We start from the raw sequence: 14,619 nt of genomic DNA, 5'->3' as shown, positions 1-14,619 counted from the left end.
CTTTCAGTCTATATGTGTCTTTAGGTCTGATGTGGGTTTCTTATAGACAGCATATATATGGGTCTTGTTTTTGTATCCATTCAGCCAGTCAATGTCTTTTGCTTGGAGCATTTAATCCATTTACATTTAAAGTAATTGTTGACATATATGTTCCTATTGCCATTTTCTTAATTCTTTGGGGTTAATTTTGTAGATCTTTATTCTTCTCTTGTATTTCTTGGCTATATAATTCTATTTAACATTTGTTGTAAAGCTGGTTCCCTGGCACTGAATTCTCTTAACTTTTGCTTATCTGAAAAACTTTTTATTTCTCCATCAATTTTGAATGAGATCCTTGCTGAGTACTGTAATCTTGGTTGTAGATTTTTCCCTTTCAGTGCTTTAAATATATCCTGCCATCCCCTTCTGGCCTGCAGTTTCTGCTGAATGATCAGCTGTTAAGCATATGGGGTTTCCCTTGTATGTTACTGGTTTCTTCTCCCTTGCTGCTTTTAATATTCTTTCTTTGTGTTTAGTCTTTGTTAGTTTGATTAGTGTGTGTCTTGGCATGTTTCTCTTTGGGTTTATCCTGTATGGGACTCTTTGTGCCTCTTGGCTATTTCCTTGTCCATATTGGGGAAATTTTCAACTATAATCTCTTCAAAAGTTTTCTCATACCCTTTCTTTTTCTCTTCTTCTTCTGGGACCCCTATAATTTGAATGTTGGTGTGTTTGGTATTGTCCCAGAGGTCTCTGAGACTATCCTCAGTTCTTTTCATTCCTTTTACTTTGTTCTGCTCTTCAGATGTTATTTCCACCATTTTATCTTCCAGCTCACTGATTTGTTCTTCTGCTTCAGATATTCTGCTGGTGATTCCTTCTAGAGTATTTTTAATTTTAGTTATTGTGTTGTTTGTCTCTAATATGCTTTCTTTAATTCTTCTAGGTCTTTGTTAATTGACTTTTCCATTCTCTCCATTTTGTTTTAAAGTTATTGATCATCTTTGTTTTCATTATTCTCAAATCTTTTGCAGGTAGTTTGCCTGTTTCCTGTTCATTTATTTGGACTTTGTGTTTCTAGTTCTTTCCTTCATTTGTGTAGTATTTCTCTGCCTTCTCATAATTTTTTTTTTAAACTTATTGTGTTTGAGGTCTCCTTTACCCAGGCTTCAAAGAAAGTTGAATTCCTTCCTTGAAGAAAGTTGGATTCTGTCTTCCTTTTGGTTTCTTCTCTACTAATGTTGGTCCAGTGGTTTGTGTAAGCTTCATATAGGGTGAGATTTGTGTTGAGTTTTTGTTTGCTTTTCCTCTGATGGGCAAGGCTGAGTGAGGTGGTACTCCTGTCTGCTGATGATCGGGTTTGTATTTTTAGTTTTTTCATTGTTTAGATGAGTCATTCTGCACAGGGTGCTACTGGTGGTTGGATGATGCTGGGTCTGGTATTCAAGTGGTTTCGTTTGTTGAGTTCTCACTATTTTATACTCCCTATTGTTAGTTCTCTGGTCGTCTAGGTTCTTGGAGTCAGTGCTCCCACTCTAAAGGCTCAGAGCTTAATCTCTGGTCAGGATCGAAGATTCCACAAGTGGTTTGTTATGGCATTAAGTAAGATTAGAACAAATATCCAAAAATTAGAAACCAGAGATGAACCCCAGACAAATAGTAGTTACAAAATCAGGCAAATAATAATTAAAATAATGGAATATACATATACACCCATGAGAAAAGTCAAAACAGTCCAACAAAAATAAAGTACAGTAGATTGACCCAGCAAACAAAGAAAATAAAAAATTATATTTACCACTTAAGAACAAAACTAACTAAAGCACAAACTGGAAAGCAAAACTAAAGCAAGGTGCAAGTGGGGAATAAAGCAATGAAAGCAAAACTAACAAATATGTTGAGAGGAAAGGAATGAAAGAAAATAAAGAAAGAATAGATATGCAAATTTAAATAGATGTAGATGGAAAAGATTTATAAAGATTAACTGCAAGGGGAAGAAAACAGTAGGAAAGGCAAACAAAGGAATATAAAGGAAAAAATATATAGTTTTTAAAAAATTAAAAATTACAATTATAAAAAAGAGAAAAGGAAAAAAAAAAACAGAAGAGAGAAAATAGAGGGAAAAAAATAAAAGGAAACACCTCAGAACTGCAAAAGCCCCATGTAGAGGCAGAGGTTTATAACAACAATAAAAAGTGTGACTGAATATACAACACACATATATATACACCCATAAGCAAAATCAAAACAGTCCAGCAAAAATAAAGTACAATAGATTGACCAGGCAAACTAAGGAAACTATAAATTATATCTACCAGAACAAAACTAACTAAAGCACAAACTGGAAAACAAAAATAAAGCAAGGTGCCAACTGTGGAATAAAGCAATGAAAATAAAACTGACAGATATGTTGAGAGGAAAGGAGAGAAAGAAAAGAATGAAAGGATAGATATGCAAAGTTAGAGGCAGATAAGGAAGATTTATATTTGTTAAAGATTAACTGCAAGGGGAAGAGAACAGTAGGAAAAACCAACAAAAGAATAAATGTAGAAAAAATAATAAGTTTAAAAAAATTAAAATTAAAAAAAGAGAAAAGAAAAATATAAAAGGAAAACTCCACAGAACTGCAAAAGCCCAACATAGAGGCAGAGGTTTATAACAACAATAAAAATTGTGACAAAGAAAAAGAAAAAAAAGCTCAAAAGTTTAATTAGATTTCATAGTGCCAATAAAATTGACAACTACAACAAAGGAGGGAAAAGGGGGGAAAATCTAAAAGACTCTATAGAACAAGTCAAAAACTAAGAATAATAAATGTTTTTCTTGAGTCACTGCTGTCAGAGTCCTTTCCCTCGCTGGGAGACACAGTCCACCTTACCTCCCTAGAATGCCCTCCAACCCCGTGCTTGCTGATCTCGACCTGCTGTGGGGGCAGCTCAGATTCTGCTGTGGTCCTACTCTTGTGTTTTCTTGACTCCACTGTCCACAGCTATCAGAACTAGTGCATTTTCTTTTGTGGGAGCTCTCAATGACCTTTTACATATTCCACAGGCACACAGTCTGCCTAGTTGATCGTGTGGATTTAATCTGCAGCTTTTCAGCTGGTGGGAAGGTTTTTGGGTCTTCTTCCTTAGCCACACTGCCCCTGGGTTTTGATTGTGATTTTATTTCCACCTCTACATGTGGGTTGTCCACTGGGGTTTGCTCCTGAGCCTGCTCTGGAAGACTCGCGTTTGCCCCTTTGAGGGCTAGGTGTGGAGGTGGTGCAGCTGCTTGGGATAGATGGGTTCTGGCAGCACCAGGTACTCAGGGGAGTTGGTGGCTAGGGCAGCAAGAAATACAGTACTCTAGAAGGGTATGGCAACCAGTATTGGCCAATAGGCTCCTGTATTCTTGACCCCTCCCTGACAGAGAAGCCTGTCAGGCGACAGTCTACAGGGTTGCAAAGAGTCGGACACTACCAAAGTGATCCTGTGTGCATAGATGCAAGACTTTTTTTGCCTGTGGAAGCTCTGTCCCAGTGAGAGTTGAGCAGGAAGGTGGCACCACTTCTTGTCTTCTGGGGACCCTGGCAATGCCAAGTGTGCAGGAACATGGACTGCCTCCACCACAGGAGTTATGGCCCTAGCAGAGTCTTTTTTCGACCCTCTTGTAACTGGTGATCAGAAGGCGTCTTTGGCCAGTCTTTCTCTGTAGCTCCACCCATTGAGGTACTTAGAAGGCTCCCTTGCATGGGGTTTTACTCTGTAGTTCAGTGCATCAGGCACATAGAAAGGGGTCCCCTGGCTAGAGTCCTACTCTGTAGACTGGCACATCAGTCACTTAAAGGAGCACCCTGGGTGGGGTCCTACTCTGTAGTTCAGTGCATTAGGTTTTAGAATGGGCCAGCCTCTCTATTGTTCAGCGGCGGATGCTGGCTTGTCGGGAGAGAGGCTATGGTGATGGTTCCACCCACTATGCATGACTCAGCGCATCTCCTTGCTTACATGGCTGCCTGGCTTTCCTCTACCAGCATCTCCCACCACGATCTCCTACCTCACATCTCCTCACTCCATCTTTCTCAGTCAACAGCAGTTCTTGCCCTGGGATTGCTCCACAATCCCTAAACACCAGCATTGCGCATTCAAGGGGACCAGCATTCCTGTCTGGGGTATGTATGGTTGCAGCAAGGACTGTCTGATTCCCTTTCCATTTAGGCTGCCACAGATCAGCTGTTTCATTCTCAGACTTAAATGTTTCTCCTCTGACTCAGACGATTGCCCCAATGTGGGGATTGGATGAATCTGCTTCAGTTCCCCCACCGGCTGAGGGCAGGTCCAGTCCTATTAACACTCCTGTTTCTCCCCCTAGTTCCTTCATCCTACCGAGTTTTGCTTGGGTCTATATATTCTTTTCCACTGGTCAGGTACTCCTGTCTGCTCTCAGCTGGTGTTCTGCATGCACTTCTGTGTCTGAAGGTGTATTCCTGATGTAGTCATGGAGAGAGATGTACTGTCCACTTACTCCTCAGTCTTCTTGATCTCCTCTGCCCTTTATATTTTTAGGTGCTTATATTAACAATAGGGAAGGTTTTCAGCCAAAATAGAATCTCTTCTCTGTTCTTCCCATGTTTGATATTTGGCAAACTAACTATGGCCTATGAGAGACTCAAGACCAAGGCCTCTTTCACTGAACCATGTTTTCAGTAGTAAGAGAGGCTATTGATTCAATTGAGCTTAACAGAACTAGTTTTGGGTTCTAATTCAATCTTCAATCACAGCTTACTCATGTCACTTTGAACAAAGCAATCTCACTGTCTCTCAGTTTATCCTCTGGTAATTGAAAGCATTAATATTTACCCTGCTAGCATACATTCCTACATCCTAGGTGGCTCAGTGGTAAAGAGGAGTGCCAAGCAGGAGACACGGGTTCAATCCCTGGGTCAGGAAGATCCCCTGGAGAAGGAAATGGCAACCCACTCCAATATTCTTGCTTAGGAAATTCCATGGACAGAGGAACCTGGTGGTCTATATTCCATGGGGTTGTGAAAGAGTCAGACATGATTTAGCAACTCAACAGCAACTACTACAACACACATCCTGTAAGAATCAAATAAGATGTTTGGAAAGACTCATAAGTGTTTCCCTGGTGGCTCAGTGGCAAAGAGTCCTCCTGCCAATGCAGGAGCCATGGGTTTGATCTCTGGGTGGGGGAGATGCCCTAGAGGAAAAAATGGTAACCCACTCCAGTATTCTTGCCTGGAAAATCCCATGGACCAAGGAGGCTAGAGAACTACTGCCCATGGAGTCGCAAGACCATCAGACACGACTTAGTGACTAAACAGCAGCAATGGGAAGAGTCATAGAAGACATATCATGAAATGTGCAAATGAAAGATTATTGATCTTTTTGCATGGCTTCAGTCAAGTTAGCATACTGATGTATTTTTCTCTTCCATCACCATTACATTTGACCTCAGCACATGATCAAGAGGGGTAAATAAATTTGTAGAAATATAGTTAAGTCACTTGGAATCACTGTCCATCCACTGGAGATCTACACCCCTGTAGTATTTAGAAGATCATAACCTATAAGGCCAATAAGATACTGAACACTAGACGTTAAGTGGGCAAGAGATAGTATTTGGAATACATGAATGGGATGGAAATTTTTTCCAGAGTCCAAGAATAAGGGCAGAAGAAATTTTATTGCTTGCTTATAGATTTTTTAATAATATATTAAATGTTCAGAATAGAAATAACCTTATAATTATTCTCCTTCTTTTAGGCAATAAACATTATATATTTTCTCTTTGATAGTGTTTTAAAGCAATAAAAATCAAAGGAGAAGATCTGTACCATGCTGAAAATATTATCGGATTAGTAAATTCAAATTTGAAATCTATAAAAGAAAAATATGGGAATTTAAAACTTTTAATATGGAATTTTAAAAATGTTGCTATATGTTATTACAGAGACTGATGAAATAATATGAGAAATTGTCTGTGAAAAGTTGCAAAATTAGCATTTAAAATATCATAAGTACAACATCACGAGTAAGTAAAACATTTAAATTACTTCCAGTTATAAGGCTGCCCCATTTTAAAGAGACATTAGCATTTCTTCTTTTTTAAAAGACTGTTCAGCTAAAAAGAGTTTTACCTTCTTTAGTAAATGAAGAATCATGTTCTGGAAATGCTCTTCCACAAAAGCTGACTCTTCATTGAAAACTATGGTGAAAAAGGCCTCGCTAAAGTTCTAGTTCATAATCCCTCTGTCTGTATAACATTTCTGTTAAACAGGCCAAAGTTTTTGTAAATAACTTATCTACAGTATGTGAGAAAGTCTGGACTTTGGGACTCCATCAGACATTCCTTCTAATGCTAATAATTGGAAGATGGCTTCTCCCCATTGGAAGTGGGATCACTCGGGATCAACTCTCTCAACTTCTCCTTATGTTTGTGGGGACAGCTGCTGACATATTGGAATTCACAAGTGAGACTCTGGAAGAAGAAAATGTGAGGTAAGTAAGCCCTGCAATAAAAAGACCTTTTCAAGGTCAGGCCCACGCACCTGCTTTTTTGTTCTATTATTTATATTTTGCATTAATAAAGCTTTTTCAGTATATCATATGTCCAGTGGTAGAATCATAGAATTTGTTGCTGTTCAGGTATATATTAGATACAAGTACCCCAACGTGCACACACAGACACACACACATATGCACATATCTGGGTTTCCTATATGGCTCTAGTGGTAAAGAACCCACCTACCAATGGTGGACATGAGTTTGAGTGAACTCCGGGAGTTGGTGATGGACAGGGAGGCCTGGCGTGCTGTGATTCATGGGGTCGCGGAGAGTCGGACACGACTGAGCGACTGAACTGAACTGAACTGAACCAATGCAGGAGACATAACAGATTCCCGTTCGATCCTTTGGTGGGGAATATCCCCTGGAGGAGGACACAACAATCCATTCCAGTCTTCTTGCCTGGAGAATTCCATGGACAGAGGAGCGTGGCAGGCTGTAGTCCATCGGGTTGTAAAGAGTTGCATATGACTGAAGGGATCCAGCATGCACACAGGCATATACATGTATATAAATATGTACCATATATTTGTGCTACGTATATATATAGAAGTTGTATATGAATATGTAAAGAAAGTTGTGTGTGTGTGTTAGTCACTCAGTCGTGTCTGACTAAATATGTAAAGGACATTGCTGCTACAGAAAAAAGGCAGATAATATTTTCCATGGGTAAGAACAGAGAAGCTCTGCCTGTCTTCATGACCACAGGTTAGGTGAAGCCATGGTTACCTGAAGACATCTCTGGCTCCTCTTTCACATTTTCAAGTGTCCAGGAATGCAGGCAATCTTAAGTGTCTCTTGCAGAGCAGAGCTGCTATTCCAGGTAAGTACCTAGAGGAGGCATGGAGGACTCTCCCCTAGCTGACTGAGGAATTTATATTCCCTGGTGTGAATGGAGAATGGGGCAGATTAGGTTTTATTTTCCTAAATTTTATTTTTAATCAGTTTTGTTCGAAGTGCCCAAAGGCTATCTGGTGTAGATGCCTATAAATTAAAACTTATTGATCTGGTGCTTTTATTTTTGCCACAAGCAAATAAACCCAGAATCCATGATCACATCTGTTTATGGAACTACTTTCTTACCTTTAGGGATTTAAGTCTCAGTTCCTGAATGTACTTTCAGCTCAGGTTGTTATGCACTAGGCTATAAAAATAAATTGCAATGAGGCTGGCTTTTAATGCTACCGTTTACTTTATGCTATGTTTCTCAAATAACGAAACATAAAGCTGAGCAAAATACACTAACCTACTGAGTAAACTTAATATCCCAATTATAGTACAAAGTGTATCATTATCATAGGTTACCTTTATACGATCATTTTCTGTTCCATTTATACCGTTTTCTCATATCTTAAGTAGATATGGAATTTTAAAAAGAATCTAGTCTAAGTTGATCCATTATCCTCAAAATGATGATTTTATTTTTTAAAGAATATTTGCTTAATTTGCTGTGCAGGATGTTAGTTGCAGCATATGGGATCTAGTTCCCTGACTAGTGATTGAACCAGGCCCCCTGCATTGTGAGCGAGGTGTCTTAGCCACTGGACCACCAGAGAGAGAAGTTCCCAAAATGTTGATTTTAGCTTTATGGCTTTAATACCTTATATGTGGCCAGTGCTTTACATTGTGTGACATATTTTCAGACACATTAGAATATTTATAATACAGTAAGGTTACAAGAAAAACATTAAAAAATCATGGCCAAGCATATAAAAACAATAAATAACTATAGGCACCACACAACTGACTATACCTATGGGGCTTCCCAGGTGGCACAGTGTTAAAGAATCCACCTGCCAATGTAGGAGATGCAAGAGACACAGCATCGATCTCTGGGTTGGGAAGATCCCCTGCAGGAGGAAGGGGCAACCCACTCCAGTACTTCTGCCTGGAAAATCCCATGGACAGAGGAACCTGGCAGGTTACAGTCCATGAGGTTGCAAAGGGTCAAACATGACTAAACACACACACACACAGAGCTATACCTGTATAGAAATAGACACATAAATGCCAAATATCTAGTGAGATCCAAGGGATACGAGGTAGAAGGGGGGCGGTTCAGGGAGGAATACGTTTTGAGGGATTCATCTGATCTTTCTCACATCTTTATGGTTTTATGGCTATCTTAATGCTCAATGTTTTCGGCCCATCCATAAGTGATAGCAAGAGGCATTTTCTAGATCAGTTTGCCAATAGATGTTGAATATTAAATAAGTTAATGACTAAAATGTCAATCATCCAAGGCAATTAAAAAACACTCTGAAAGTCATGAGAAATCATTTATTCACCAACTCTTGACTGATTATGTAATGTGGGCCAGAAGTGTGCTACCGAAGATTGGGGAGCTAACAGGGAGCAAGTGATGAACCAAAGGATACACAATCCTATCCTCACCCAGGTAATTTCAATCCAGCATTTTCCTCTCCCACCTGCACATTCATCTGAGTGTTTTATAAATCTTTTCACTCATTCTAAACTTACACCAGTCCTGAGAATAGAACTGAATCAACTCCGTTCAGGTTATTGTTTTTCAGTTTCTTTTTGGGTTTCATGATCTCAAATGAAATCATTTTATTTTTAATGTAATTGCATTGTGTCAGAGACCATCTGTGGTTTCCACTGCACTCCTGCATATCTCCATCACAACTCGAAGCCTCCAAAACCAAGGCCCAGAAAGAACTGAGGCATTTTATTCCCACCTAAGGCCCACCTCCCAAATTCTGACTTCATCTCAGCTTCCATACTGTAAGAATAAACACTGCAGATTTCCATATTTTCAAAGGAAAGACTTAAACTCTCTTACTGCAGCATAGCTTTCCATTTTGGCCTCAAAAAGATAATCATAAAGCATAAATTTAATATACATGTAAAGGATGTTTCCATGTAATATAGAAAAGAGGGTTACTTCATTATAATCTACTTAGCATCACTTATTATTACAACATTTTCTTTTCTTTTTTATTTTATTCCGTAATTTGAGCTGACAGGTTTAGGAGAAAACCTGCAATGATGTCTACATCACAATGATGTCTACCTCTCTTTCCTGCATCCTGGGTAATAACTCAAATCCAGTTTTGTTTTTTTTTAACCTAAATCAGTTTCCTTCCAGATACCTACACAAAGTTCATCTTTCTGATGCTTATGAATTTGCATGGACTCATGAGATATTGCAAGTTTTTCATAACTTCACTTTATACAACACAGATGCATCTATTGTAATTCTATGGTTCAGTGATATTTTGAAATTTATAGATTTGTGTAACTATCATCAGAATCCATATTCCTTGTGTCTGTTTGCGGTCAATTCTCACTTCCACTGTCAACTCTAGGCAACCACTGATATGCTTTATGTCGCTATTCAGTTCAGTTCAGTCGCTCAGTCATGTCTGACTCTTTGCGACCCCATGAACCACAGCACACCAGGCCTCCCTGTCCATCACCAACTCCCAGAGTTCACTCAAACTCATGTCCATCGAGTCGGTGATGCCATCCAGCCATCTCATCCTCTATCGTCCCCTTCTCCTCCTGCCCCCAATCCCTCCCAGCATCAGAGTCTTTTCCAGTGAGTCAGCTCTTCACATGAGGTGGCCAAAGTATTGGAGTTTCAGCTTTAGCATCAATCCTTACAATGAACACCTAGAAATTCCTTTTCTAGAAATTTCATGTAAATGGGATCATAAAGTGTCTGGTCTTTGTGTCTGACTTTTTCACATAGCATAGTGTTTCAGTGGTTCATTCCCACTGTTGCATGTATGGGTTGTCAAGCTCTGTTTTAATAGCTAACTAGTATCCTATGCACACACCACATTTTATTTATCCATTCTGTACTCAGTTTTCTTGCTATTGAAAATGGTATTGCTGTGAACATTCAGTTACAAACCTTTGTATGCACCTGTTTTCATTTCTCTTGTATAGATACCTAGGAGTAGAATGACTCAGTTTTAAGGACATGTTTAACTTTTTAAGAAACTGCCAAACTGTTTTGCAAAATGGCTATTTGCTATTGTTGTTGTTGTTGTTTAGTTGCTAAGTCATGTCCAACTCTTTGAGACCCCACGCACTACAGCCCACCAGGCTTCTCTGTCCATGGTATTTTCCAGGCAAGAATACTGGAGTGGGTTGCCATTTCCTTCTCCAGGGGACCTTCCCAATCCCAGGGATCGAACTCGCATCTCCTGCATTGGCAGATGGATTCTTTTCCACTGAGCCACCAGGGATGCCCCCCAAAGTGGCTGCACCTATGTAAAAACACTCCCACCAAGAAGGTGTGAGAGTTCCATTTTCTCAACATGTTCACCAACACATTTTTTCAGTGTTTATGATTATAACCATTCTAGTGGGCTCATAGTAGTATTGTATTGTGTTTTTAATTTGCATTTTCTCAATGATTAATGAAGTGGAGTATCTTTCATGTGCTTGATTAGCTTTTCATATATCTTCCTTGGTGAAGGATCTGTTCAAATTTTTGCCCATGTTTCACTGGATTAAATTTTTATTGAATTGTCTATATATTCTGGTTACAAGTCTGTTATTAGATACATAAATGTAAATATTTTTCCCAGTGTATAATTTTTTTTTTACTTTTTAATGCTGTCATTTGAAGAACAGTTTTTTTTTTACATTTTGATAAAATCCTATTTATCATTTTTTTCTTCTATATAGGGCTTTGGGAATCATAGATTCTAAGAAATAGTTTCCTCACCAAAAATTAGAACTATTTTTCTCTAATATTTTGACTTAATTTTTGTGTATCTTGAGGTAAGAGTCTAAGTTCATATTTTGTCTTGTTTCATTTTGTGTTTTGGCATTGTCCCAGCTCTAATTTTTGTCCCCAGCTGGGACCAACTGTCTCAGGACCATTGGTTGAAAACATTATCCCTTCCCTATTAAAATGACTTGGCACTCTCTGTCAAAAATCAATTGACCACATAGGTAAGGAGTTTTCCAGGACTTTCTATCGTGTGTCTATCTGCTCTGTGTGTCTGTCCTTATGCCAGTACCACATTACTGGGATTACTGACATTTTATGATCAGTTTTGAAGCTAGACACTCTTAAGTTCTCTAACATTATTTCTAGATGTTTTGCAATTTCATATAAGTTTTATTATTAGCTTGTCAAATTCTAAAAAAAAGAAAAAGTCCTGCTGGAGTTTTAATAAGGATTGTATTAAATCTAAGCTTCAGGCTTCCCTGGTAGCTCCAACAGTAAAGAATCTGCCTGCAATACAAGAGACCCAGGTTCAACCCCTGGATTGGGAAGATCCCCTGGAGAATAGAATGGCTACCTACTCTAGTATTCTTGCCTGGAGAATTCCATGAACAGAGGAGCCTGGTAAGCTACAGTCTAAGGCGTCACAGAGTTGGACATGACAGAGCAACTAACACCATGACTACTATCAATTTATGAAGAAATGGCATCTTTATAATATTGTCTTCCAACCCATGAATGTTAACTATGTCATCATTCATTCAGATTTTCCTTGATTTCTCTTAGCAAAGTTTCGTAATTTTCAACATATAGGTCTTACACCACTTTTCCTAAATTTACTAAGTATCTTTTCTTTTTGATAGAATTGTTTTTTTAATTTCTTAATATCATTTTCATGTTTTTATTACCACTACATAGAAATACAGTTGACTACTGTGTAGTAATCTTGTACCCATCAATCAAGGAGTCTTGTAGACTCCTTAGGGCTTTTTACATGTAGGAGAATATCACTTGAAAGCAAAGATAGTTTTGATTCTTACTAATCTATATGCCTGTTATTACTTTTTCTTGCCTTATTGATCCAGCTAAAATTTCTCATAGTGTTGAACAGAAGTATAAGTGGGGACTTCCCTGGTGGTCCAGTTCTTAAGACTCCATGCTTCCATTGCAGGGGGTGCAGGTTTGATCCTGGTTGGAGAACTAAGATTCCACATGCCATGAGGCATGGCCAAAATAAATAAATAAATATGAGTGAACTTTTAAATCTCAAAGGATAAGCATTCTGTCTTTCACTTAAGGATGTTGCTAGCTGTAGGTTTTGCACAGATATTTTTATTAGATACCCTTGATCAGTTAGAGGAAATCCCTATCTAGGTTACTGAGAGTTCTTTATTTCTTCCATTCTTTCTCTCTTTTTCTTTCTCTCTCCTTTCTTTCTATGGACATTTAATTTTGTCAAGTATGTTCCCGTTTTTCTTATGATCATTATATGGTGGCTGTTCTTTATTCTATTAATATAGTGTATTGCATTCATTAATTTTCAGATGGTAAATCAACCTTGGCTTCCTAGGATAAATATCACTTGGTTATGGTGTTATAATCCTTTCTGTATGCTGTTGAATTTGGTTTGCTAACACTTTGTTAATCATTTTACATCTATATTCATAAAACACACTGTATTTTAGTAATATTTTCAAATGGCATTTTTCCTGGCTTTGCTATCAGGGTAATACTCCCTCAATGAATATCTCAGGAATCATTCCTTCTTTTTTTTCTGAAAGACTCTGTATAAAACTGGTGTTATTTCTTTAAATATTTTATAGAATTCACTTAGAAGCTGTCTAAGCCTATGTTTTTCTTTGTGGGAAGATATTTATTACCAATTCAATATCATTATTTCTACTCTGTTATTCTGTTTCCTCTTGGGTCAAGTTTTATTATATTTTACATTTTAGGATTTCTTCCATTTTATCTAAGTGTATTTTTCATATGAAGTTGAACATACTATTATTCCTTTATACTTGTGTCAATTCCTGTAGAGTCACTTATCATGGTCCTGCCCTTTTGGTTCTGAGTTGGTCATTTGTGTCTTCTCTATTTTTTCTTAGACTTCTCAGTTTCCTCAATCTTTTAAAATAACTAATTTTTGGTTTCACTGACTTTTTCTATTATTATTCTGTTTTCTATTCAATTGATTTGTGTTCTGATGTTTAACTTTTCCTTCCTTTTCCTTGCTTTGGATTTAATTTGCACTTCTGTTTTCTAGTTTCTTAAGATGGAAGCTTATTGATTCGAACTCTTTCCTCTTTTCTAGTATGGTATTCAAAGTTATAAATTTCCTTCTAAGCACTGGTTTATTGGCATCTCATAAGCTTTGATATGTTATCTTTTTTTGTTTAATACAATTCAAATTATTTTCCAATTTCTCCTGTGAGTTCTCCTTTGACCTCTGAATTGTTTAGAAGCAAAGCTATTTAATTTCCATATGGGGATTGCCCAAATTTATTCCTGCATTTTTTTATCTTAATTCTGCTGTAGTCTGAGAATATACAAGATTAACTCTTTTAAGATATTGAGACTTATCTTGTGGCCTAACATACGGCCTTTCCTGGAGAATATTCCACATGTTGCTTGCTTGAGTGTTTTATAAATTTAAATAATTTCAAATTGGCTGATACAGTTCTTCAGGTCTTCTATATCCTTACTGATTTTCTGCCTAGTTGTTCTATTAATTATTGAGTGTGGCATTGAAATCTTCAACTCTAATTGTTGAATTGTCTGTTTCTGTTTTCAGTATTGTCAGTTTTTGCTTCAAGTATTTTGAGGTCCTGTTTTAAGATGTGCAGTTTTTAAAAGTTCTTCCTGATGTAGTAATTGTTTTTCATAATGACATGTCACTCTTTTTCTCTAGTAATATTTCTTGTCTGAAAGTCTATTTTGTCTCTTGTGAATCTAGGCACTCTATTTTATGCATATTGACATGGAATTTTTTTTTCAAACTCTGTATGTTTACATCTAAACTGTGTTCTTTATATACAACATATACTTGGATCTTGCATTTTCCTCTCAGTTAGACAATCTTTGTCCTTTAATTGGAGTGTATATTAATTTCCAAGGGCTGTCATAACAAAATACCACAAACTCAGTGGCTTAATCTAACAGAAACTTGTATTTTGGCCTCTGTCTTCACATGGTATTCTTTCCAGTATGTCTGTCTGTGTCTCCAATTTTTCCTCTTTTTTCAAGGGAAAGCAGTCATTGGATTAGGACCCAGGCTAATCTATTAGGACCTCATCTTATTTTGATTACATCTGCAAAATCCCTACCTCCAAGTAAGACCACATTCTGAAGTCTAGGTGGACATGA

At 37.6% G+C, this 14,619-nt stretch overlaps 1 protein-coding gene across 3 annotated transcripts in view; it reads left to right on the top strand.

Annotated features, from left to right (window-relative positions):
- The window catches only part of TMEM26 (transmembrane protein 26), a 66,510-nt gene that overhangs the window by 33,019 nt on the left and 18,872 nt on the right, over positions 1 to 14,619 (top strand). For all 3 annotated transcript variants that reach the window (XR_008685814.2, XM_088841911.1, XM_055425654.2), the window contains one exon: positions 6,259 to 6,479. Coding sequence is in view for 2 of the 3 variants with exons in the window: in XM_088841911.1 (XP_088698037.1) it covers positions 6,259 to 6,479 (221 nt within the window). In the remaining variant the exon portion in view is untranslated. The remainder of the gene's footprint in view (positions 1 to 6,258; positions 6,480 to 14,619) is intronic.

This window comes from Moschus berezovskii, chromosome 12 (assembly GCF_049115385.1).
Source record: "Moschus berezovskii isolate FMDL1 chromosome 12, NW_MosBer_1.0, whole genome shotgun sequence".
NCBI classification, from domain to species: Eukaryota; Metazoa; Chordata; class Mammalia; order Artiodactyla; family Moschidae; genus Moschus; species Moschus berezovskii.
The sequence above is the reverse complement of the archived record's forward strand: the minus strand, read 5'-3'. Positions and strand labels throughout refer to the sequence as shown.